Source organism: Morus notabilis, unplaced genomic scaffold, assembly GCF_000414095.1.
Source record: "Morus notabilis unplaced genomic scaffold, ASM41409v2 Scaffold2678, whole genome shotgun sequence".
Classification (NCBI taxonomy): domain Eukaryota; kingdom Viridiplantae; phylum Streptophyta; class Magnoliopsida; order Rosales; family Moraceae; genus Morus; species Morus notabilis.
Window position 1 is genome coordinate 25,517 of NW_010364817.1, and position 24,890 is coordinate 50,406.

The 24,890-nt window shown below is 36.8% G+C and overlaps 5 protein-coding genes and 1 pseudogene across 5 annotated transcripts; 5 read left to right on the top strand and 1 right to left on the bottom strand.

Annotated features, from left to right (window-relative positions):
- LOC112093300 overlaps positions 1-1,558 on the top strand; it is a 22,256-nt pseudogene extending 20,698 nt beyond the window's left edge.
- Positions 1,559-2,698: 1,140 nt separating this feature from the next.
- LOC112093301 (quinone oxidoreductase-like) lies at positions 2,699-5,391 on the top strand. The gene is made up of 5 exons (XM_024171458.1): positions 2,699-3,015; positions 3,571-3,712; positions 3,857-4,083; positions 4,264-4,521; positions 4,688-5,391. The coding sequence occupies exons 1-5, from the start codon at positions 2,974-2,976 to the stop codon at positions 4,991-4,993; spliced, it is 975 nt and encodes a 324-aa protein (XP_024027226.1). The 5' UTR covers positions 2,699-2,973; the 3' UTR covers positions 4,994-5,391.
- A 1,042-nt stretch (positions 5,392-6,433) lies between these two features.
- LOC21385351 (quinone oxidoreductase) lies at positions 6,434-8,937 on the top strand. The gene is made up of 5 exons (XM_010107015.2): positions 6,434-6,706; positions 6,990-7,131; positions 7,282-7,508; positions 7,707-7,964; positions 8,139-8,937. Exons 1-5 carry the CDS (start codon positions 6,437-6,439, stop codon positions 8,442-8,444), a joined length of 1,203 nt encoding a protein of 400 aa, XP_010105317.1. The 5' UTR covers positions 6,434-6,436; the 3' UTR covers positions 8,445-8,937.
- A 1,171-nt stretch (positions 8,938-10,108) lies between these two features.
- On the top strand, positions 10,109-12,222 carry LOC21385352 (quinone oxidoreductase). Its single transcript, XM_010107016.2, has 5 exons — positions 10,109-10,165; positions 10,494-10,635; positions 10,789-11,015; positions 11,175-11,432; positions 11,677-12,222. Exons 1-5 carry the CDS (start codon positions 10,124-10,126, stop codon positions 11,980-11,982), a joined length of 975 nt encoding a protein of 324 aa, XP_010105318.1. The 5' UTR covers positions 10,109-10,123; the 3' UTR covers positions 11,983-12,222.
- Positions 12,223-15,019: 2,797 nt separating this feature from the next.
- LOC21385353 (protein DYAD) lies at positions 15,020-19,799 on the top strand. Its single transcript, XM_024171456.1, has 10 exons — positions 15,020-15,085; positions 16,082-16,157; positions 16,298-16,401; positions 16,512-17,224; positions 17,318-17,701; positions 17,821-17,916; positions 18,029-18,128; positions 18,279-18,362; positions 18,816-19,508; positions 19,608-19,799. Exons 1-10 carry the CDS (start codon positions 15,020-15,022, stop codon positions 19,797-19,799), a joined length of 2,508 nt encoding a protein of 835 aa, XP_024027224.1.
- A 751-nt stretch (positions 19,800-20,550) lies between these two features.
- LOC21385354 (8-amino-7-oxononanoate synthase) lies at positions 20,551-24,554 on the bottom strand. Its single transcript, XM_024171457.1, has 11 exons — positions 24,174-24,554; positions 23,900-24,042; positions 23,713-23,820; positions 23,228-23,466; positions 23,063-23,104; positions 22,630-22,717; positions 22,249-22,382; positions 21,759-21,847; positions 21,124-21,274; positions 20,941-21,009; positions 20,551-20,792 (listed from the first exon to the last, which is right to left on the bottom strand). The coding sequence occupies exons 1-11, from the start codon at positions 24,409-24,411 to the stop codon at positions 20,660-20,662; spliced, it is 1,434 nt and encodes a 477-aa protein (XP_024027225.1). The 5' UTR covers positions 24,412-24,554; the 3' UTR covers positions 20,551-20,659.
- Between the last annotated feature and the right edge of the window lie 336 nt (positions 24,555-24,890).

Consider the following 24,890-nt stretch of genomic DNA (forward strand, 5'->3'; position numbering starts at 1 on the left):
GATGGGAATGGATACCGCTCCCGCAGTTATCTTCCGCCGTAAGTTTAAGAAAAATCATGTATATGTATATATGATTTAAAGGTTTCAAGCATGTATGTTTAAAAAGTATAGGTACATATGTATGTTAAAGAAACCGAGGTTGTAGCTAACAACCCTCGTTTTGAGTATTTAAGTTTTAGAACGTTGCAACAGAGCATGCAACAAATAAATAAATTTTAAACATGACGATTTAAATGATTGATTTTAAAAGGGCTTTAAGATGTACTTGAATTTAAGATTTCTCACGAAATCCGTTTTAAAGTCAAAATTAAATGGCCCGATTGAATTGGCTAGTTTTAGAAAGACTTTTAAAGAGCATTTGAAATAAGAGTTCAAATGCTGCTCTGTTTGAAAGATATTTTTAGAACGTTTTATCTTAACTGAAATTAAGAAAAGCTTTAAGAAATTTAGTGATTCACTTATTTGAAATTATTGTTACAAATTATGAAAGTATTCTTTCTTATATTAAAAAAAAAAAAATGTTCCGCAAATTTTAAGAAACCCCAGTAAGTACAAGTTAAAGTTTAAGTTACAGTGGCGGCCTCATAGGAGGGGCGTCACATGTCCTGACTCACGCAGGTCGGTTACTTGTCCTTGACTTTTCTTGGCGATTCTTTGGTCTCTTGGAAAGCCAAAAAGCAGACTACAATAGCTCGGTCCTCTGCCGAGGTTGAATATCGTGCCTTGGCTGCAGTCACCAGTGAGGTTGTTTGGATTCAGCAACTTCTTGTTACTTTAAATTTTCCTGTTTCTGCTCCAACCTTGTTGTTTTGTGACAATCAAGCTGCTGTCCATATTGCATCTAATCCTATTTTTCACGAACGCACCAAGCATATTGAAATTGATTGTCATTTTGTGCGAGATAAAGTTGTTGATGGCACAATCAAGCTTCTGCCCATACGTTCTCAACATCAGCTTGCCGATTTGTTCACCAAGGCTTTGCCTGATCCTTCATTGTTTTCTTTACTATTCAAGATGGCTGTCAAGGATATCCACAATCTATCTTGAGGGGGAGTTTTAGGTTGTTAGTTAGTTTAGAATTTGTTGTTAGTTTTCTAAAGTCTGTTAGTGCTTAGTTATGTACTAATGTAACTTACACGTGCTCTTGTACACGTGTACTTGTACAGCAGTGTGTATATATATTCTTGTACTGGTACGAATATTCAATTCAATACAGAGTGAAGAATTCATTCATTTTTGGCTTCTCTGTTTTCACTTCTTTCGTTTTCACTCGTAATAATTATCAGCCCTTGTAGCAAAATCTTTGTCCTTGACTTTTCCACGTCTCATGCAGTACAACGTAACTCGAGATGAACTGTTGGCAGCTGCTGAAGGTGTCTTTGCCAATGTTGCATCCGGTGTTCTGCGGGTTAGAGTAAATCACACATACCCTCTGTCTCAGGCAGCTCAGGCGCATGCAGACCTAGAAGGTCGTAAAACAACCGGTTCCGTTGTTCTTATACCTCGATTCCTGCCATCTCTCATTGTTGTAAATAGTTGGTTTGTTCATTTGGAATGAAACTAGTGTATTGGAAGGTTCTGCACCTTTTTTGGTTTAGCTGCTAGACAAAGGTGACTAAAATTTATGGAATCATAAAAAATTGTTGGGTTAGCTGCTATGTATAGCATTTACTCGAGCAATTATGTATGTAAAGCTATAAATCTGATATATGTTGGCCTATGTTCACTCTATACCCCTAACAACTAGTAAAGTCATCAAAGTGGCCAAAAACAAGAGATTGTATAAATTTGATATGAAATTGAATCGAAACATACAATTTTGAACATTTAAAATGCACAGTGAACGATTTATATGAGCTTAAAAAGGGTATAAAAGTGTAAATAGCCCATACATAAGAAATTTATACATTGAAATCACATGAATCTAGAGAGACAATTTTTTTAGTGAGTGAGCATAAAAATTGTTTTTCTTACCTATGTTAAATTTCTAAAAGTTCATGTTTGAAATTGATTATATATGAATGTCGTGATTTTTATAATAGTTATACACATGTATTGATTTTTGTAACGTCTTTTCGTGTTTTCGACTGTGTTATCTTTTTATATTTTTGTCCTTTATATATTAATTTTAGATAGATAAAATGGTAAAATAATGATGAAAATATAAAGTGAGTTAGGGGACACAGTTTTTAATTTTCTCAAATGTAAATTAAGCCGTATACTATTTTTGTATTTAAATTACTCATCTATACTATTTTGATGCGAAAACTAGCCTTGAGTTTTTTTACAAATATATTTGAGTTCTAACTCTGATTCATGAATTTAAGTCTAAATCATGGTTATGAAATCAGAACTAGAATCAAGGATTTAAACCACCTAAAATCAAGGGAGGTGATTTTAAAATTATGAGTGATTCTGATTTAAAACATCACATCAAAATTCAAACTTTAAATCAGAACCATCTAAATTAAATATTGATCCTGAATAAATCAAATCAAACTATTTTTTATTTTTTATAAAAAAATATTGATTTAAACTAGAATCATAATTTCGAGTTGTAAAATCTTTATACCAAACGGTGCTCTTAGTCTCAATGATGCATATAATCAGGCCAATTTAAAGCTTCAATAAAGAGGGCTTCCAATGAGCCCAATCTGAAGAACTCATGAGGCTCATTAAGAATGAGGGCAATTACACGTCTACATTAAGTTCAGCGCGTAATGTCACGTTGATTTCCACACACGACAAAAGCAAAAGTTGAATCTAACAGTCGTGAAAATTGATGGATTTATAGTGATTTTACTAAAGCTAAAACTCCATTGTCAAACCCTCGCATTCTTCTGGTAAACTCAATTGGCTTCACGCCATTTCCATCCAAGTTTAAAGCTTTTTTTTTTTCCACACATAGCGAAGAGCTCCAAGACGGACTATTAGCTCTTCATCTTCAGCACTTGGGTATCATCACCATTAGATATGGTCAAAGCTATTAGGGTTCATGAACTTGGTGGACCTGAGGTCTCTTTCTAACCACCCCTTCTTTTACTTCTGTTTTTGTTGTTTATATTGCACATGGAGTTTTTTTTTTTTTTTTTTGGCAGTTGGGATTTTCAGTTTTGTGTTTGTAGTATATAATTAATGATAATTTCTTGAGAACCAAATTCGGGTTTCTTTTTTTTTTTTTTTTAAGATACTAGACTATCATCGGATTTGGCATTAATTATGACAAGTTCCTGTTGTTGATATTTGCTGATAAGTTTATTTATTTTTTTTATTTTTTATTTTTAAGATACTAGACTATCATCGGATTTGGCATTAATTACTGACAAGTTCCTGTTGTTGATATTTGCTGATAAGTTTATTTATTTATTTTATTTTTTATTTTTAAGATACTAGACTATCATCGGATTTGGCATTAATTACTGACAAGTTCCTGTTGTTGATATTTGCTGATTAACTGATTAGCAATAACAGTTTTTTTTTCCTCAATTCTCATATCTGAGGTCAAACATGCCTTGATGTCAATGGTAAACTTCTCTATTTTAATCACTCTGTTGTAAATGATTTTGAAAGGTGTTGAAATGGGAAGATGTGGAAATAGGAGAGCCAAAAGAAGGTGAGATTCGTGTGAGAAACAAGGCCATTGGACTGAACTTCATCGATGTGTACTTTCGTACAGGGGTCTATAAGCCTCCTACATTGCCCTTTATCCCAGGTTTTGTTTTATTCTTCTATAGCTTTACAAATTAAACATAATTTGTTATGATGATAATTGCATCTTGTCATTATTCTAATTGTCATTGGCTAATTAATTATTTGCTTTATTTGTATACTAAGTAATTTTATATTCCTATTCCAGGTAGGGAGGCTTGTGGCCTTGTGACCGCCGTAGGTCCCGGAGTAACTGATAGGCAAGTCGGGGATGTTGTGGCTTATGCTGGGAACCCGATGGGCTCATATACTGAAGAGCAGATCCTTCCCGCAGACAAAGTTGTACCTGTTCCGGAATCCATTACTCCAGTTATTGCTGCATCCGTGATCCTTAAGGGCATGACCACCCAGTTTCTAGTCCGCTGTTGCTTCAAGGTATGTCCATATGCGGCCTCGCTTTCGATTAGCATTTTATCGATAACAGTCGTCTCCCCTTTCACATGTATAGCAAGTGAAGTAGAATGAGAAATGTTATTTATGCAGGCCACTATGTGTCTATTGAAAGAGTGCTAAATTATATATTTTGCATAATATTGCTCAACTGTCTTTGTACAGGTTGAACGCGGACACACAATTCTTGTCCACGCAGCAGCTGGTGGGGTTGGATCTCTGTTATGCCAGTGGGCTAATGCTCTTGGAGCCACTGTCATCGGAACTGTCTCAACAAAAGAGAAAGCCACTCAAGCCAAGGATGATGGAGCTCACCATGTCATAATTTACGGAGAAGAGGACTTTGTGGCCCGCGTTAATGAGATTACTTCCGGCAACGGGGTTGATGTCGTCTATGATTCTGTTGGGAAGGATACCTTTGAGGTAATGGATACTTTTTCACCTGCCTAAACTACAAAAGTTCTGTTTATTGATTATGCTAAAGATTTAGGCCAGAACCGAATTTGGTCAATTCACGGTTAACTTCTACTTTGCTAGTCCAGTTGTCACAACCTGGAAACGAGTCTTACAGGGAGGTTTTTGCTTTCAGGGATCATTGGCATGCTTAAAGCTCCGTGGATATATGGTGAGTTTTGGACAGTCATCAGGGACGCCGGATCCAGTACCACTATCAGCTCTTGCAGCAAAATCGTTGTTCTTGACGAGGCCAACTCTCGGGCACTACAATGTAACCCATGATGAAATATTGGCGGCTGCAAAAGATGTCTTTGCCAATGTTGCATCCGGTGTTTTGCGAGTTAGAGTAAATCACACATACCCTCTGTCTCAAGCAGCGCAGGCACATGCTGACCTAGAGGGCCGTAAAACAACCGGTTCTGTTGTTCTTATACCCTGATTCTCACCGTCGCTCATTGTTATATTAATAGTTGGTTTGTTTGTTTGAAAAGACACTAGTATAAATATACGTATTGTAATTTGTATAGTTCTGCGCCTGTTTTGGGTTAATTACCTATGACCACGTCATTAAGTATACGTATATGTGTGCTAGTATTAGCAAAAAGTTAATTATGTGCTAGCAAAAAGGTTAATGTTTATAGGTTTTGCAAAGCTCGGTTGGAGAGCAAAGATGTGATCTAGCTGCTTGTAGAGAAGTAATGTGTATCATTACTCATAGCATGAGTAGTATGTATTAGGTTATATATTGGATATATGTTGGCCTTTTGTAATGTGTGACAACGACTTATGTGCTTTTCCTTTGCATTTTGCTATGGGGTAATATGGTAATTATAGAAACATTAAGATTGGGTTGTTTATTATTCTATGCCCTACATTTTAAGTTTATAAAACAAAAAAAAAGTCTATTATGTCTAAACATTGTGCATCTGAATCTCAATTTCATATCAATCTATATGTACCACCGAAATGAAGACTTCTACCCTTCAAAATTAATATGCTCATAAACTTGTTCATTCTGATAAATAGTAGTCATTAAAGTGGTTAAAATCAGCGTATCAAAAGGTACAGTTTTGAGAACATATAAAATGCGTAGTGAATAATTCTACTCAATATACATGGTATAAAAAGATAAATAACCAAGTGTAAGATGTATATACATTGATAAGTTTTCCAACAGTGAGATGATGAGAGCGTTGACATTTAAATAAAGCTAGCCTACCAGATGACACCTTTGTCCGTTTAAGGCTGTAGATTTACAGAAATTAATGATAATCTTTTGGAAAGCAAATTGAGTATGCTTTTGTGAAACTTCAATTTGCAAGCATTTTCAATGTTTTTGACCATATGCATATAGGGGACTAAAATGTAAGTAATTTAATGCACATTTTAGAGAAATGCTTCTTAGTGAGGGAGATTGACAATTTTGTGATTTTTATTACAAAATTTTTGCCATCATTTTCTTTCTTTATAATTAACTTTGGATGCATATAATTTTAAAGTAATGACGCAAATAAAATGTTGTAAGGACACATTCCTTAATTTCCTTAATTTTCTCAAAAAAAAAAAAAAGAGAGAGAATTGTTGAACTTACCCTTAAGAGTGCATATCTCTCACTCTTAATTAATTCTCTTTTAACTAATATAATTATTTAATTAAAAGAATATTAATTAAAAATAATGAGTAAATGACTCGAGCCCTTAGTATTTATCTTCTTTCCCCTCGAAAAATACAGATAACCGGGCCAATGCTTCAATAGAGAGGGCTTCGAGTGAGCCCAAGATAAAGAGTCCACATGGCCCTGGCCCATAACGAAAGGACCATCACACTTCTCCTTCAGTTAAGCCGAATCTGCCTTGTTTGAATCTAACGAAAGTGAAAATTGATGGGTTTGGTAAAGCTAAAACTCCAGTGTCAAACCCTGCAGCATCTTCTTCTAGTACCGACTCGATTCACTTCACACCATTTCCATCCAAGTTCAAGGCTTTTTCCACACATAGCGACCAATAATAGCTCCAAGCCTAGAATCTCTTCATCTCCAACACTTGGATTTAGCCAGAATTTAACAGTAAGAGCGCTTGCCACTCAAGTATCAGACTCATCACCAGTAAATATGGTCAAAGCTATTCGGGTTCATGAACTTGGTGGACCTGAGGTCTTTCTCTAAACACCCCTCTTTTAGTTTTCTTTTGTTTCATTTGTTATTCTTTTTTATTTCGCACATGGAAGTAGTTTTTTTTTTTTTTTTTTTTTGGGCTGCTGGGATAGTCTGTTTTGTGTTTGTAGAGAACCAATCTCGGATTTTTGTTGGGATTTTTTCAGGGATTAGAATATCATATTTTTCGAGTTGATGTTGGTATTTGATGAGTAATTTGACATGAAATGTATGTCAATGAACTTTTCTATTTTACTCACTTTGTTGCAAATGATTGTGAAAGGTGTTAAAATGGGAAGATTTGGAAATAGGAGAGCCAAAGGAGGACGAGATTCGTGTGAGAAACAAGGCCATTGGGCTCAACTTTATTGATATTTACTTCCGAAAAGGGGTCTACAAGGCTCCTCTAATGCCCTTTACCCCAGGTTTTGTTTTAATCCTCGAGAGTTTACAAGTTAAGCGCAGTTTGTTTCAATCAATAATGATGATAATTGCAGCTTACAATCATTTTAGTTGCCATTAGCTAATTAATTACTTGCTTTATTGTATACTCAGCAAGTTTATTCCTATTCCAGGTATGGAGGCTTGTGGTGTTGTGACTGCAGTAGGTCCCAGAGTAACTGATAGGCAAGTCGGTGACGTTGTAGCTTATGCTGGCACCCCAATGGGCTCATATGCTGAAGAGCAGATCCTTCCAGCGGAAAAAGTTGTGCCTATTCCTGAATCCATCGATCCTGTCATTGCTGCATCCATAATGCTTAAGGGTATGACCGCACAGTTTCTACTCCGCCGTTGCTTCAAGGTATATTTATATGCAGCCTCGTGTTCTGTTAGCTTTTATCCACAAAAGTCGTATCCACAACATGACAGGCATGACCCCTTCACATGTGTGGCAAGTGAAGTAGAACTGGCAATGCTGTTTATGTAGGTCACCATGTGTCTATTAACAGAGTCATAATTACAAAATTTTGTCTAATATTGCTTAATTGTCTTTGTGCAGGTTGAACGTGGACACACAATTCTTGTTCATGCAGCAGCGGGTGGTGTTGGATCTCTATTATGCCAGTGGGCTAATGCTCTAGGAGCCACTGTCATTGGAACTGTCTCGACAAAAGAGAAAGCCGCTCAAGCCAAGGACGATGGAGCGCATCATGTCATAATCTACAAGGAAGAGGATTTTGTTTCCCGCGTTAATGAGATAACATCAGGCAACGGGGTTGATGTCATCTATGATTCTGTAGGGAAGGATACCTTTCAGGTAATGGATACTTTTTCACCTGCCCAAGGTCCTAGACTATGAGAGTTTTTTTTTTATTCTTCGTTGCAAAGATTTAGGCCAGAACGGGGTTTGGTTGATTCATAGTAACTTGTGCTTTGTCGTTCTAGTCGGTCATAGTCTGGAAGAGTCTCATAAGAAGATTTTTGTTTCCAGGGATCATTGGCATGCTTAAAACTCCGGGGATACATGGTGAATTTTGGACAGTCATCAGGGACGCCAGATCCAGTACCATTATCATCTATTGCAGCAAAATCGCTGTTCTTGACGAGGCCAAGTCTCATGCAGTACAACGTAACTCGAGATGAACTATTGGCGGCTGCTGGAGACGTCTTTGCCAATGTGGCATCAGGTGTTTTGCGGGTTAGAGTAAATCACAAGTACCCTCTGTCTCAGGCAGTTCAGGCGCACGCAGACTTAGAGGGTCGTAAAACAACCGGTTCCGTCGTTCTTATACCCTGATTCTTACCATCTCTGATTGTTATATGAATAGTTGGTTTGTTCATTTGAAAAGACACTAGTATATACGTGCTGTAATTTGCATAGGTCTACGCCTGTTTTGGGTTAGCCGCTGGAGTCTGGACAAAGGTGAATAAACTTACATGACAAACAAATTGTTGAGTTCGTGGGCAGTACTTGATATGTGTTCCATTACTTATGGCGTTCTGCGTGGGCTCATTTGGTGAAAAAAAAAAAAAAAAAGGATATTAACACAATGTGATCATCTAACTTTTTACAGAAGTACTGTTGCCATTAACGGTGCGAACCGGCTGGTATTATGGTGGTTTTTGATAGGCATGACGATAGTTACCTGATCGTTACCAGTATTACGGTCGATATCAGCTGGTATGGCATCCTGATATCTTACGAGTATATTTGATATTCTAAAAATAGTTGTATGACATGACGTGCGTATAGTTTTTTCTCGTGCCATAATTCAATTAAGTCCCATAATTGTGGCATTCCTTTAAAGAGTTTATTTTCATCTTTTTTAAGTTTTGTTATTGAGCAAATAAATCACAGTTTTAGTATATCAAATAGTAAATCAACAAACACAATGTCAGTTAGTTTTAGTATATTTTTTTTAAAACAATCAGTTCGTTAAACAGGGATCTAATGTTGCAACAAATTTCTCAACCAAAAAAAAAAAAAGTTTTCTATCTAAAGTATGATAAAAACTTGTAAACATCGACCGTTCAATACACAGCCTTACCGGTTGATATGTATACACACACATATATATATATATATATATATATATATATATATATATATCATATCCTATCTTAGATGTCTCCAAATAATAATAATAACAATCTATGATTAAGAAGTCTATAAGCAAGGACATATACAGAGTCTGAGAATCTGTTTGGATTGGCTTAAAAAAAAATTATTTTTAGCTTATTTACTCTAAAATTAATTTTTAAATATGTTTAGATGAACAATATAAAAGTGTTTTTGACTTTTTTAAGTGCTTATAAAAAAAAGAACTTTTAAAAAGCTTTTTAATTTACATTTCTAATTTTTTATTTGGGAACAACAAATTAAAAATTTCATTTATATTTTGTTTTACATTAATTTTTATAACGGTGAGAGCTTTTAACTTATTTACTAAGTAAAGGAAATGTGATGAATATCTTTAAAGTGTATGAGTCAGTATTTATATTCTTTATTTTTAATTAATAATTTTTTTAGTTAAATAAATATACAAGTAAAAAAATATTAATTAAGAATGAGAGATAAAAGTAAAAACTCATACACTCTTAAGTAAATTATGTATTTTTTTTTTCTATTTTTTCTATTTTTTTTTCTTTCATAGGCTTGCGATGAGGTCATCCGAAAATCATCAGGCCCATTACAATTTACACGTCTCCTTTCACTTGGGCTAGTCAACCTATATCATCGCCACTCTCCCGTGTCAGCAGCTTCATTCCAGTACCAAACAAACTCAGCCGACTAACTTGTCGTCTTCACGCCATAGCCATCGCCATTTCCGTCCAAGTTTACAGCTTTTTCCACTTTTTATGGTTTATTTATAGTGGCTACTACTCTATTAGCTCTTGGTCTTAACACTTTGGAACCTTAGACCTTATCACTGAGAGCCCTTGCCACTCAAGCATCATCACCATTCACCAGCAGACATGGTCAAAGCTATTAGGGTTCATGAATTCGGTGGCCCTGAGGTCTCTCTCTAAACATTCCCATCTCTTATTTTTCCTCTCTCTCTGTATTTTATAATGATCATTCCTTGAGAACCAATTTTGGATTTTTTAAGGGGGTCTTTTTTCATGGGTTAGAGGATATATCTAATTGGACTAAATGATTGATATGTTGATTTGAGAGTAGTTGATTAGTATTAACAGTTTATAGTTAGTTTTGCATACTTAGAATCTGTGGGTAAAATTTTTGATAATTTCTAAATTCCCATATGTGAGTGGTTTGTTTGTTTGTTTTTTTTATATTATTTTTTTTTATAGTAATTCATTGATTTGTTGTACATAACTGTGGAAGGTGTTAAAATGGGAAGATGTGGAAATAGGGGAGCCAAAGGACGGTGAAATTCGTGTGAAAAACAAGGCTATTGGACTGAACTTCATTGATGTCTACTTCCGCAAAGGGGTTTATAAGGCTTCCACAATCCCATTCACCCCAGGTTTTGTTTCACATATCTAGAGCTTACTAGTGAAACACAATTTGCTTCTAAATGATGATTAAGTGGGGGCTATTATTGTTAATCACTTCTAGTTCCCATTAGCTAATTAATTACTAGGTTTATTGTGTGCTGAGTAAGATTATTCCATTCCAGGTGGGGAGGCTTGTGGTGTTGTGACCGCAGTAGGTCCCGGGCTAACTGGCAGGCAAGTCGGTGATATTGTTGCTTACGCCGGGGCTCCAATGGGCTCTTATGCTGAAGAGCAGATCCTTCCTGCCGACAAAGTTGTGCCGGTTCCTGAATCCATTGGTCCTGTTATTGCTGCGTCTATAATGCTTAAGGGCATGACGACTCAGTATCTACTCCGTCGTTCCTTCAAGGTATATTTTTATGGACTCTCATTTTGGATTATGCGTTTGTGTATAGATAAATTGTGGCATCCAGAACAAGTTAGGAATAGTCCTTTTCACATGTGTAGCAAGTGAAGGAGAACTGTCAGTGCTATTAACTGACTGATAATTGTTATTTTCTTTCTAAAGGTTGAACGCGGACACACAATTCTTGTCCACGCAGCGGCGGGGGGAGTTGGATCACTATTATGCCAATGGGCTAATGCTCTTGGAGCCACTGTCATTGGAACTGTCTCTACAAAAGAGAAAGCCGCTCAAGCCAAGGATGATGGAGCTCACCATGTCATAATTTACGGGGAAGAGGATTTTGTTGCCCGCGTTAATGAGATTACATCAGGCAACGGGGTTGATGTCGTCTATGATTCTGTAGGGAAGGATACCTTTCAGGTAATGGATACTTTTCACCTACCTTAACGCTCGATACCCTTCTTTCATCCTTGGCATCTTCCCATTGGTACACCATCCATCCCGTGCTTGGTTCATGGGAACTGCAAGTTTGACAATCAAAGGTTGGGATATTGCAAAGATTCAAACAACAACCCAATTGGGTAATTCAAAGTAGTTTTTGCCCTGTTAGATCTAATCTGTAACGTTCTGTAAAAGAGTCTTACAGGAAAGTTTATGTTTCCAGGGATCGTTGGCATGCTTAAAACTCCGTGGATACATGGTGAGTTTTGGACAGTCATCAGGGGCACCAGATCCAGTACCATTATCAGCTCTTGCGGCAAAATCACTGTTCTTAACGAGGCCAAGTCTCATGCACTACAATGCAACTCGAGATGAACTACTGGCGGCCGCTGGAGAGGTCTTTGCCAGTGTTGCAACAGGTGTTTTGCAGGTTCGAGTAAATCACACATACCCTCTGTCTCAGGCAGCTCGGGCACATGCAGACCTAGAGGGTCGTAAAACAACCGGTTCTGTTGTTCTTATACCCTAATTCTGATTTGTCGTTGTTGTAAATAGTTGGTTGTTCATTTCAAAAGGCGTCAGTGAGTATGTATACCTTGGAAAGTTCTGCACCTGTTTTGGTTTAGCTATTCCATGTATGTAATTGTAATCAAAATTGAAAAAAATCGTGGCATGTCTACTTCTTCCTAGTTATTCCACGTGAGATTTTTTGGCCCGTTACATCGCCACCTTTCGCCAAACGACAATCGTGATTATGAATGAACAGATTATCAAATCGTACTGTGTAGTTTACACACTGCATTGCATGCTTTTCAAGATAAAGAAATTTACATGGATAGTAGTCCTTAGGGGCATTCAGTTGGTTGTGTCTGGTTGCTTGGTCGAGGTATTCACTATTCAGAGGGTGAGAAGGGTATTTGACGCTTGACAAAATTGTGTTTTGTATTTAATTCTACAAATTTTGTGATGTTGCTTGGTGATTTTGACCATTTTAGGTCTAGGGTTCACATTGTTAATTGGAAGGCACGTGAGTTATTCTCGAATATAGATCAATGATATTTTGCAAAAATTGGCACGGAGGGAATGTTCTGTGGTCCATCTTTATAAAGAGTACATGTATTTATCTCTAGGAAAAAGGTTACTATATTCTGATGAAAAAAAAAAAAAAGGTATGCTAGCTAGAATACCTTCTCTTAACAATTTCACGTGCACTTTTGACATTGTTATAGTACAAGGAAAGTGGTCAAAAAATTAATAATCTGAATAGAATTGTTGAGATAAAATTGGCCCTAGATCTCTCCAAGCCACAAAAAAAAAAAAAAAAAAAAAAGCGCCCTTTATTTGTACATTTTTTACAAATTTTGAATTCAATTAGTTTAGAATAAGAGCTAGAGACAAAAAAAATTGCCTCTTAATTACCAAATTTTCTAATTAAAGTTTAACTATAATAAGAGTGCCAACTAGAAATTCTACAATATTATTCTCGTTTCTATATTTTCTACTCTATGAAATTATTTACAAGAAACGAAAGATAAGGCCATCAAATACAGACTAGGCGAACTAATCTTGTGAAATTAAGTGGGCATTGGACCAAACCAAGGTGAACACTAAGTACAAGTAAAGCTTCAACTTATTTTGTTTTGAGGGAACCACTTTGTGGTTGGATTTATACATTGTTCGTCAACATAATTTGTGGAGGTCTAATTCAATTTATTAGAGTTAACAATATATCAAATTTTATTTTTCTTTTTGAATTAACACTATATTACTTAATGGGAAAAATGCTGAAAACTATCATTTTGTCTAAACACAAACGTTTAATAAATTCAATTGTGTGATAAATAAGTACAATAAGCTCGGTTATTGCAAAAAAAAACAAAAAAGAAGAAAATATAAATTATGAAAGTTTAAACATGTAAAAGATAATTAAGGGCAACAACTCCAACATAATATCCTAGCAATTAGAACCAATTTTCATTTGCATGCATTAATGCGTTACTATAATCTTTCTTTGGACCAGCTAATTAACACAATTTAAGTGAACATCCTGTTCTGGAAGGACAAATGAATAACATTTGATCCCCATTACATGGATTAGACCAAAAATAAAATATTTGCAATTGGGTTGGGGGTGTTTTCGGAAATGAAAAAGACGAAGCAAACACAATTTTGGAGAGAGCAATCCAAAGAGGCCAATGGCACGTGAGGTAGTTTACGTCTGGTAAATATCATCATTACTTCTCTCTCCCATCACTCTCACTACTGCCCTTTGCAAAACTTTGCTCACTCGGTTTCACGCATAACAGAATTCCCTCTCTCTCTCTCTCTCTCTCTCTCTCTCTCTCTCTCTCTCTCTCTCTCTCTCTCTCTCTCTCTCTCTCTCTCTCTCTCTATATATATATATATATATACCCACCAGAATTTCTACTTCAAAATACACAGAAGAAGAAGAAGAAGCTTTTTGATTCATATTATTCAGTTCGAAAAAGGTCTGGTTTACATAATCTCATTGATCTTCTTCTCTTCGTTTAGTACTCGTTTTCACATCGTTTGTCAACTTCCATGAATCTTTTCTGAGCTTCATTCCAGAAAGTTTCTTGAGTTCTTTCTATATATATGTATGCATATATATATATATATATATAAAGTGTGTGAAGTATGTGCATATATAATATATATATATATAACTCTTCCAGATTATTCATTCGTCTCTTCTTCTTTTTCTTCTTTTTTAGCTTCACTGTTAACTAAAGTTAGTTCTCTAGTAGTTTGATTAATATGCAGTTCCGATGATCTTCTTTTCGATTTCTTAGCTCAATCCTTCCACATTTCTCTTCTTGTGATTCTATTTGCTTAATAAACGGGGGTTTTCCGCTTGAAAATGATCTGAAGATCTGTAATATCTACTTTCTTGTTTCTTTTCATTTGAACATCTCGTTTCTTTACATATCTAAACAGAGAAAGTTTTTGAAATCATGAGTTTCTCAGAGAAAGAAAACCGATGAACGATTTTCCTTTTTCTCCAATTCGAGTTTTCTGTCGTTTCCAATGTTTTGAAATCCGATCATTTGATCGCTTTCAGGTCAAACCCTCCAAACACTCCCTCTCGTTTCACTAAATTTTTGTACTACTTATGTCTCAATCATCTTTTAGCTCAATAGCTGGAATCTGCAAAGCCTTTTTCTACATCTGTGTTTCGCAAGTTTTCTTACACAGCCGCTATATTTTCTGTCGATTACTATACATAGAACCTTTCGTGTTTTCAGCTATTTTGCGGAGTCCAAAAATCAAACTCATTGTTCTAGTACTAGTACTCCTACTTTTTCGACTTTGTCTTTACTACTCTTGCCTCCAAATTTACATAGAATTGTCATTTTCACCGTTGTTTTGAGAGCTTAAGAACGGAAATGGAAATTTCTTGATCTGCTCTCCAATGGTGGTGGTCTTTTATTAAGGGAATTTACAGTCTTAGTGTGTATGTGTATTACCATTTTTGAAAGCTTATTTTAGCAGATTTTCTTGATTACCCATTTTTATTATTGCCTAATTTTGTTAGGATCAAAAGTATGGAGGGAAGCTCGAGTGATCAATTCAGTGATGAAGCTGCAAAACATGGCTGTGGCTATCGCAATGTAAGCTCTCTTTACCCTCAGCATGCACCTTCAGAGAAAATTCCTTTTTTCTGGTATAACTTCCCTCGCATGCCACTTACACACTCTCAATTCTCTGCACATCAACCCACGCTCCACAAACCAAAAATTGATTTTGGTTTTTTTTTTTTTTGGTGACTGAACAAAAGTGAAATTTATTATTATTTGTTAAATGAATATTTCCCTTTAAAAGGTTGGGAAAATAGTCTTTCTTTTTCATTTTTGAAAGGGGATAGGAGAAATAAGCTTTCAGTAGTGGAAATAAACGAAATAAGAAATAAAAACCGAAAATTACTTGTATTTGCTAAGTAAATATAAGCTTCATTATTATTATTATTTTTTTTTGACAAGGGGAAAAGGAAATAAGCTTTCTTTTTTTTTTAATAAATAAATGTGGAAAACAAGCTTTCAGGAGTGAAGTAATAAGAAGAAGAAAAGAAAAGATAATTTCAGTAAAAAAAAAAAAGAGACAAAAAATCCGCATTAAATGCAATCGCACTTTATTGTTCCTTCCACGCGCTCCAAAAGGCGCTTGAGAACCGTTCGTGCATCAACTTTTTGGCCATGCAAAATCAAGGTTGATATGCTTTTCTTTGAGCCTGCAAAAGAACAAAATGAAAACGATTACCGTAATAATGAGATTGCGAGCGAGCCGCATAAACATTTGAGCGTGGACACTCTGTAAGAAGATGACAAAGCCCAGATTACTTGGGATTTTTATGAAAAATAAATGTTAAAGTTTTAATGAAAAATAAATGCTAAAGTTTTAGAGTGAAAAAAAAAGCAGAAATTACATGGGATTTTTGTACATGTAGGGCACTTGCTGGAACATAAATAAGACTACATGGTATACTAGTGGGGTATGATACTTATTAGTGTGCTAGATAATATACATTACGTTAAAACAGATATAAGATAAAAATAAATCTATAAATCAAATATCTGGCGTTTGTTTCACTATTGGTTCTCATGTGGCAGGAGGTGATGTACTTGACTAGGCCAAGGCAAAGAGCACAAAGCCCTTCTTTGGCCAGACATGCTCTGGCCTCATCTGGTACGTACTACCACACCCTACAGCCATCTGTAGCCTTGTTTACGATATATCTTCAAATTTTCCATATTTATTCTTTTTTTTCCCCTTCTGCTGTAACTCTTATGCCTTGTAACTTCTTGGTCATTTTTCTCATTATACAGCAGAAGCTGTAGAGCAAATAAAGGTAGGTTCTTTCTACGAAATTGACCACTCCAAGCTCCCTCCCAAGACCCCGGAGCAGCTCTACTCCATTAGGGTGGCCATGGTAATTTTCTCGCCAAACCCACTTCCAAAATTTTTTTTTATTCAATTTCTTTTGGTTAGTTATCTGTTAACTAGGCATCAAAAGAAAGTTACTGATTTCGATTTATGCAGGTAAGTGAGAAGGCTGGGTCAAATGCTTCATTGAGGTTCCCAAGCGTTCATTCCCTTCGGACCCATTTCAGCGACGGAAACTATGGTAAACCGGAAGGGAAAAAGCTGCCTGCTTTGGATGAGAAGTACGTGATGGGGTCGGGCATGGCGGCTGAGGTGCTTTTAAGGAGAATCCCATGTCAGGAAATTGCTGAAGATGGGAACTTGTGGAGCTTCTGGGCATCACCAGCGTTGGCAGCCGAGAGAAATGGCGTCGAAGATGTGATTTCTAAGAAGGGCTCTTGCTGGTCTGAGCTCAACTTCACTGGTATGGTTCGGTGGGGCAAGCGCCGGAAAATTCGCTTCCTTAATCGCCATCACGAGTACAAGCTCGGTGTTTTAGCAAGCACTGCCGATGAGGATGATGACGATAACGAGGCACAGAAAGAAGAGGAGGAAGTTCAGGAAGAAAAGGAGGAAGAAGTAGAGGAGGAATATCAGGAAGAAAAAGAGGAAGAAGTAGCAGAGGGTGTTGAAGAAGGTCAGGTGAAGGTAGAGGCTGACGCGTTTGGGGTTAAGAACTGTTGCTCTAGTAAGAGAAAGCGCCCTGGTATGAATAGCAAGACTGAGAATTTGAAAAGAGCAAAGACTGATCAGAAACAAAATAAGAAAAGTCTCAGTCGGAGTAAGAAAAAGCCTTTCAGAAACTCCATAGAGAGATGGTCTACAGCGAGGTGAGGACTATCTCTCAATTAGTTTCTTCAAATCTCACTGATTTTGTTCTCATTTTTCCTTTCTAATGGTGCGTGGTTATTGAATCTGTGAAGGTACAAATTGGCTGAGGAGAACATGTTGAAGATTATGAAGGCAAAAGGTGCTGTGTTTGGGAAATCAATACTAAGGCCTGCCTTGAGAACTGAGGCACGCAAGCTGATTGGAGACACGGGGTTGTTAGACCATTTACTGAAGCATATGGCCGGAAAGGTCGCACCTGGTGGAACTGATCGGTTCCGACGACGGCATAATTCTGATGGGGCCATGGAGTATTGGATAGAAAGTGCTGATTTGGTTAACATAAGGAGGCAGGCTGGGGTGCAAGACCCTTATTGGACACCTCCAACAGGATGGAAGCCTGGTGATAGTCCCACGCAGGATCCTGTTTGTGCAAGAGAGATTAAGACTCTTAAGGAAGAGATGGTCAACATTAAAAAGTAAGGACTTTATGTGATATATCGACCCAAAATTTTGGCTTTTTATCTAGCTATCTTTGTCATTTGTTTTTTGTTTTGGGAGTTGGAACCTTTATATTTTTACTTTTTTCGCTTTATAGGATGATTCAGGAACTCGTTTTGAAGAAGCAAGACGAGGAGTATGCTTCCATGAGAGAAGTTAAGCAGCTTAGAGAAGAAATGGTTAAGATGAATAAGTAATATTGATGTGTTTATTTGGCCTCTTTCTTGTCTTACTATTCTAAATACGTCTGATTCTCTAGCCAATATTGATTTGATACATTGGGAATTGAATTGATGACTTTATAGGAATATGGAGGAGCTCGCCTTCAAGAAGCCAATGGAGGCCGGCCAAAATTCTAAGTCCAGTGTACAATTTGACCATGAAGGCTCTTTACTACTAATGAAGGTTAGTAGTGAAAAAGGGACACTAATTGGAAATTTTTTTGCTAATGATAGTTGGGCTGTGAACAGTCAATATATAATTTTCTTCTTTTCTTCTTTTGACTGAAATCCTATTTTAGTAAGTTTTTGACACCTTGTCTATCTTTTACCACAGAAAAGGCACATGGAGTTGGTGAATAGAAAAGCAAAGGTTGAGGAGCAACTGATGGAAATTTCTGATTATTTGAGTGAAATGGAGGTACCAAAACGTAAATTCTAACTTGTGGTTTATGGTTGTAATAGAAAGTTGAAATTGCATGCATGAGTTATTGTTTAATAAATTTGTCTTTCATGCTTTATGTTGGGAACCATTTAAAGCTTTATAGTACGTCAGGCACATTTTGATGAGTTAACATTCGACCCTTCTAGTTCAAATAGTGGCAACCAAGATGGTTTCCCTAATAAATGGTACTGTAGTTCGATATTAATCACTTCCCGCTTCTTCTATTAATTAGGACAATGATTGGGTTTCTTCTTTAAGACTTGCCACATGAAAATAGCGCAAAACCAATTCTTCAAAAACATCTGGCCAACTTTATGACTAGTATTTGATGAATCAACAAAGATTTGTAGCATTAAATATCACCACGTTTTGTGTTAAACGATAATAATGGCAGTGTCATGGATGTGCATAGTTAATGCTATAATGCAGGACCAAATAGGGATGTTAAAATCAGGAAAGCTAACCCTGTCAGAGTCAGGAGCACCGCCAACATTATTAATGCGATCAACAACATCACCATCAGATTCTGAAAGAAGCGGAAGGACAGAGAAGGGATCACAAAATAACAAATCAATAAGCAAATCAGGTGATCAGGGAGGGGACAAGCCGGAAAGCACAGTAACAGAGGACAGGGCAACAAGAATACAAAAGTTGAAGAGTGGTTTCAGGATTTGCAAACCACGAGGGACCTTCCTGTGGCCAAATATGGCCACTCTAACTCTGGCTGTGGTCCACCCAGATGACCATGGCCCTCTTGTGGTCCCCACCCCACCATCAATCTCCTCTTCCACCACCTCAGCACAACCCCACCAGCTTTTCGAAGAACATCAGAGTACACAATGTGGACCCAAACCTCCTTCTCCTGTCAAGCCATTGGCTTCAAAACGTCCTGTCAGATCAGCCACACTATGCACTGTCTCCAAAGGTTCCTCCTCTTCTTCTTCTATTCCTCCTCCACCAACGACCCCAAACTCCCAAATCATGATCACCATTAAAACCTCTACTTCTCTGATCAACCTAAACGAGACCCCTAATGACCAAAACAACGATGACGGGTTTTGTGGGATTCTCACCCACCAAAGACAACAGAGTAGTGTGACTAGTGTTGCTGCCATTACAAGTGTTAGTATTGCCAATTTTTGGGTATCTTTTTATGTTATTTAACTTTGATAAATTTGGCATTAAGGTCTTTTTTTTTTTTTTTTTCTTGATTCTACACAGTTGGTACCAACTGAGAAGGAGAGAGAGGGAGCAGAAGACAAGGAAAATGGCATGAACTACAATGAGTTTGAACAGCAACATCAAAAGGAGTGCTCCTCCACTTGCACCTCAAGAGTGCCACAAATTATGGAAGAGGATCGCTGGCTTGCTCTGGCTGCTCATGACCCAGCTCTCAACTCCAAACGGGGTTGATTGGTTTTGTGACTTCCGAACTTGGGGAGGTATAAGATAACAGTAAACTATGATTGGAGAGCATATATAATGGATGATATATATAAATAGGTTATATACAGAATATTAAATTGTCTTACTTATCCACGAACATGCATTATTATAGTTTTGGGGTTTACGTGCGCTGTGCACTTGAGAAAAAGTTCATAGAGCAAATATAGGTTTATCTAATGGGTGATTATTGTTTTCTTTTGGAGTACTAAACATACTTGCAATAAAGCAAATGAATTATCATTTGAACTTTTCTTTAATGATTTTGATGAAATTCGTTGTTGCCATCTCCTTTATTTTGTGTCAAACCAAAAAGGCCTTTTGTGTTATTTAAAGATTTGCCTCTTTTTCCTCTTTTTGGAAAACAACGAGGAAACAAGAAAAGTTTGCGTAGAAAGGCTAAAGCAGTAATATTATATCTTGCTAAAGGATCAATATCGTAAGGTTTTATTTTTCCCCGCACCAAAAGGAAAACTAAATTTACCAACTTTCCAACTCTTCTCTATTCTCAAAATATAGTAAATTTCATAAATACCCTGAGTTGTTGACTAATTTTCAATTGCCCCAATTCGTTTGGGATATGAACAAAAAGGAGGGAGGGGGTATTTTGAGTTGTTTTCCATAGATCTATAGGTGTTTTGAACGGTTTTGAACAATCAAAAGGAAATTTGAAAAATGAGACGTAGTTCATATGCAAAAAATAATCGTTACAGTAATTATCAACATGTATAATGCATCCTATAATTAAGTGGTCTCTGCTGTTCAGAAAAAAAAGTTTCTTTTCATCCCAAATATTAAGTGGTCTCTGCTGTTCAGAAAAAAAAGGAAAACTACATCCTTGCTATCGCATATCCGGTTGAACCATTGACACTAATCTCTTTCAAATTTATACATCCGGAGAGTGCAGCTGTGAGCTTCACCAAATCATCCCTGGTGTGGGTTGCGCTCAAAGTAACTCTAAGCCTAGAAGATAGTTTATCAACTTCAATAACAGCATAAAGAAAAAGTACAAAATTTGATAGTCTGTACATTAAGAGAGATAAATGAACATCACATTACAGCAAATTATAAAGGAAAAAAAAAGGAGCAAAATATGAAGATATCCACAAACCTGCATGAATTGGGTGGGACTGTTGGGGGTCTGATTGCAGTCACATGGAAACCAGATCTCAACAAATGCCTGCTCCATAACAATCAGCGTGGTTAGAATCTGTTGTAGCAACAACTTTCTAACAATCATAAACACATCTGTGCATAGAGACATAAAAAAGGGTTATAAGAGAAGGAGACAAACTGGCTAGCTTCCAGAGCCTTGTCTTCACTCCCGATTATTAGAGATATTATTGGGCTTGTGATTGGAATTCCGGTAAGAGCGCGGAAGTCCTGAACCCGGTCCCAAATCGCCCTTCTTCGCCACATCTCCTTTCTTCCCACAACAACAGCAGCTGCTAAGTCATACTTGCGTTGTTAAGAGTAAAATTATTGCCACATATAATAACCTTATGTTAGTCTGATGCTAGAACAATTAACTTTATGGTCTATCAAACAATGTGGAGTCATACAAGTCAGGGAATGACTAGTAATTTGCATTTGCAAAGCCAAATTAAGGAAAAAAAAAGTATCTTCACAATACATGTTTTGATCAGTCTTTTCTATTACACCAACTTATTCATGACCATGTTGGTCCATAATTCTAATCCTCATGGCCCAAACTTATCAAGCAATAGTACGCACCAAAGAAAACTTACAACAGGTTGAATGATAACAATGTGCAAATAAATCATCCTCAACAAAAAATAAAATAAAATAAAAAGCTGTGAGGCATCGCCAGCTTGGCTCGGTGCCTCACAGTTAGTGGGCCTCATCCCCCTGCAGCGAGACACACAGGCTGGGCGATTCTTGCAGCAATGCTCAAAGAGAGAGATTTACCATGGGATGCAGCTGCGACTGGTACTGGTGCAGCAGTTGAAAAAATAAAAGACCGACCTCTTGATTGTATTAGTTGCTTCCACTTTTTACTGTTCATAGACGAGTTCAGTGAGTCAAAAGACAAAATTAAAATTAATATTGTAGTTTTATATACAAGGAGATGAAATATACAAGCATGTGACGAAGCACTTCTAACTGTCTAAGTAAAGTTTTATAAGCCTTCTAAAACCCTCTATCTACGCTATGAAACATCTGTTTAATATGCACACAATACTTTGAAACGAGACAATAATCCTTACACGTTTCATCCAAATTTATTATGAATTCATCGGCACACACACAAACACAGGCAGATCACTGTTATTGCAGTAATAACATTCTTACTTAAAAACTAAAGGATGAGACTTTTTCGCTGGTAGGAAAAAAAAATAGTAAATAAATAAGGAAAAAAAAAGAAAGAGAGAGAATCAGAAGAATGCATAGTAATTGCCTGCATGCTATGAATCCTCCATGGCAACCTGCAGCCTTGCTCAGAGTGCCAACGCATATATCAATATCTTTCTCGCAGTTAAACTGCTCAGCCACCCCACCACCATTTTTGCCGCAAACAAATGTTCCATGAGCCTGAAACAAAAACAATCACACACATTCTTGTTATATCAATAGGGAATGTTTCTTTTACTCTACACGGTCTCCACTAGAAAAGTAAATAATTTGTTAAGCATAAAAGGCAATTAATTTATGATCAATACTAGCAAAATGGAATTTTTTTACCCTGGGGTCTAATCAATCATACTTTTCACTATCCAACAGATGCCATGAAACTTATGTAACGGCCTAGCATTATATCCAGAACCTTAGGAAGACTTACATCGTCAATCACTAACAAAAACCCATACTTTTTCCGCAGCTTTGCAAGCTCAATCATAGGTGCAAAGTCTCCATCCATACTAAACAAGCTGTAACAAGAACGAAATCAAGCTTCCAAACAGATTCAATATCTAGCGCTGACATGTGCATGAGGGTATATGCATTATGAATGAAAATAGACCCAACTTAAAATGTGGGTTCACACTCCATAAAACTGAACAGAAAACCACTTTAACAACCACTGCTTTGATACCGTTTTGGAATCAATTGTGTGAAAATTCAAGCTTTCAGAAAAGTATTGTAACTATATCGAGAAAATAGTTGTTTCAACCTCTTAGTTTCAGGTTATCTTTATTTTTTAAAAACTAAAAGTCTCACCCAATAGTGCATTAAAACAGTGGCACTGAAAGAAGCGGCCGTAACATCATGATTACCTATCTGTCACTACGACTTTCTTCCTGAGTGTGCAAGTTGATCTGTCAAAACAAAGATGGAATGCTGAGATACAATCACAGGACAATAAATATCTAAATACATTTATAGACATTTCCATAAATATAAGATATGCAAGAATGTTTAAGAAAATTCATAAGACCTACAACAATGCATTAAGTTGAGTCATGTTGCAGTGTCTATAGATGAAAACCTCTACGCTACGTTGTCGCTCAGCAAGACGAATCCCATCAATTATTGAAGCATGGTTTAATTCATCAGAAAAAATGGCCACCCTTTCATGCTCCAAAGGTTTTACACCGGAAGCCAGGAGAGATCCAACACTTCCCAGTGTTACCATCACGGCCATATTAGCCGCAAACCCAGTAGGACAAAGTAGGCAATCCTAGTCCACAAAGTTCAAATAATATCATCAGTGTTTTTTTTTTTTTTTGGGGAAAATAAAGAACAAAAATCATGAGATCTAGACCCACAAAAATGATCCACAATGTGTTTCAACTAAATCACTCTGACTTTTGTTACCCAACAATAAGTAACAGATCACACGCTCATTGTCCTTGTGCATTAACAGGATGCATATTTTGACAAAATTCATGAAGAGCTAAAAGATTATTTGTAAAGAAATTTATACCTCTTTCTTCTTTAAGTCCGCCAAGGACGACTCTAGCAGCCTATGGTAATTGGTATATCCGCAGATTAAAGCGGAACCTCGCGGGCCCATTCCGTGTTCTTGTGCTGCCTAATTACAGAACAAACATTTAGCAAAACGTACAAGAAAAATGTTAAACTAAAAACAACATCAATTATTATCATCAAACCTTTGCAGCAGCTTTTCCAATTGTGGGATGTGAACTCAATCCCAAATAATCATTTCCAGAGAACAAAAGCAGCTTCTTGAATTCCTGAGGACATGTCCCTGCTTTAGAATCGGCTAAAACCTGTCCACAATCAGCCTCATCTCCTGCAAAATCCTCCACAGCGTAAATTCTAAGCACAATTCATCATATAATTATGAACTAAGCACAAATGAAATAGTTCAAATTCTAACGTTATTAAACGGAAAAAAAAAGCTTAAAATTCATGCAAAAATACCGGAACTAGTGATGTCGAGGAGCCATTTCTGGAATGTGGCATCTGAAATCCGGACCTCGACGGAGGAGCGGTCCCATGGCTGCATTTCGTCGAACACTTGCAGTTCGTCGTTGGGAATGGAGCGTTGTGGTTCGTAGCGGAGGTGGATGGGTCTGAGAGAACGAGTGAGGTGCAAAGACTCCAGCTTTGAAAGTGCCCCCTGGACCCACTCGTCCCACGACGAGCTCGTCACCTCCATTTTCGTTCTTGTTTTTGCTTTTGCTTTTGCTTTTGCAGAGGGGAGAGAGAGAGAGAGAAGTAGTTTAGTTGTAGATGGAGAACTTCTCTGAGTAGTTGAGTTTTGGTGGCTGCGGGTCTCATCTGATTGGGTAGTTCATTCCACGTACGGCGTCAAGTTCGATGGCGCAAATTCGCGGTCTCGAGCGAGAATCCTTTTTATCATGTGACCCCACAAGATCACCAAAATAGATAAATAACCCCTTTTTAACAAAAGTGTTAAAACTAGATACATTGATTTTTTTTTTTTTTTATTGTCTGAAAATTGAAATCCCGTTCAACATACCATCTTTTGCTAGTTCGTTTCCATTTCATTTTTTACTCTTTTTTACTTTTTATCTTTGTTTTCGAATGACAATCTTTGATACTTGAATATTACCATCTTCTGTCTCAAGTGCACATAAATTATTTATCAAGAAAAGTGCTGTAGATAAATCTAAA

Excerpts from the sequence above, each read along its gene's own strand:
- LOC112093301 (XM_024171458.1), top strand. The coding sequence starts at position 2,974 with ATGGTCAAAGCTATTAGGGTTCATGAACTTGGTGGACCTGAG. Across the intron at positions 4,084-4,263 it reads TAGTCCGCTGTTGCTTCAAG|GTTGAACGCGGACACACAAT; the intron begins GTATGTCCATAT and ends GTCTTTGTACAG. Across the intron at positions 4,522-4,687 it reads TTGGGAAGGATACCTTTGAG|GGATCATTGGCATGCTTAAA; the intron begins GTAATGGATACT and ends TTTTGCTTTCAG.
- LOC21385351 (XM_010107015.2), top strand. The coding sequence starts at position 6,437 with ATGGGTTTGGTAAAGCTAAAACTCCAGTGTCAAACCCTGCAGCATCTT. Across the intron at positions 6,707-6,989 it reads ATGAACTTGGTGGACCTGAG|GTGTTAAAATGGGAAGATTT; the intron begins GTCTTTCTCTAA and ends TGATTGTGAAAG. Across the intron at positions 7,132-7,281 it reads TCTAATGCCCTTTACCCCAG|GTATGGAGGCTTGTGGTGTT; the intron begins GTTTTGTTTTAA and ends TTCCTATTCCAG.
- LOC21385352 (XM_010107016.2), top strand. The coding sequence starts at position 10,124 with ATGGTCAAAGCTATTAGGGTTCATGAATTCGGTGGCCCTGAG. Across the intron at positions 10,166-10,493 it reads ATGAATTCGGTGGCCCTGAG|GTGTTAAAATGGGAAGATGT; the intron begins GTCTCTCTCTAA and ends TAACTGTGGAAG. Across the intron at positions 11,433-11,676 it reads TAGGGAAGGATACCTTTCAG|GGATCGTTGGCATGCTTAAA; the intron begins GTAATGGATACT and ends TTATGTTTCCAG.
- LOC21385353 (XM_024171456.1), top strand. The coding sequence starts at position 15,020 with ATGGAGGGAAGCTCGAGTGATCAATTCAGTGATGAAGCTGCAAAACAT. Across the intron at positions 17,917-18,028 it reads GAAATGGTTAAGATGAATAA|GAATATGGAGGAGCTCGCCT; the intron begins GTAATATTGATG and ends ATGACTTTATAG. Across the intron at positions 18,129-18,278 it reads GCTCTTTACTACTAATGAAG|AAAAGGCACATGGAGTTGGT; the intron begins GTTAGTAGTGAA and ends CTTTTACCACAG.
- LOC21385354 (XM_024171457.1), bottom strand. The coding sequence starts at position 24,411 with ATGGAGGTGACGAGCTCGTCGTGGGACGAGTGGGTCCAGGGGGCACTT. Across the intron at positions 23,105-23,227 it reads ACTCAACTTAATGCATTGTT|ATCAACTTGCACACTCAGGA; the intron begins GTAGGTCTTATG and ends TTGTTTTGACAG. Across the intron at positions 21,275-21,758 it reads AGTCGCAGCTGCATCCCATG|CTGCTGTTGTTGTGGGAAGA; the intron begins GTAAATCTCTCT and ends ATGACTTAGCAG.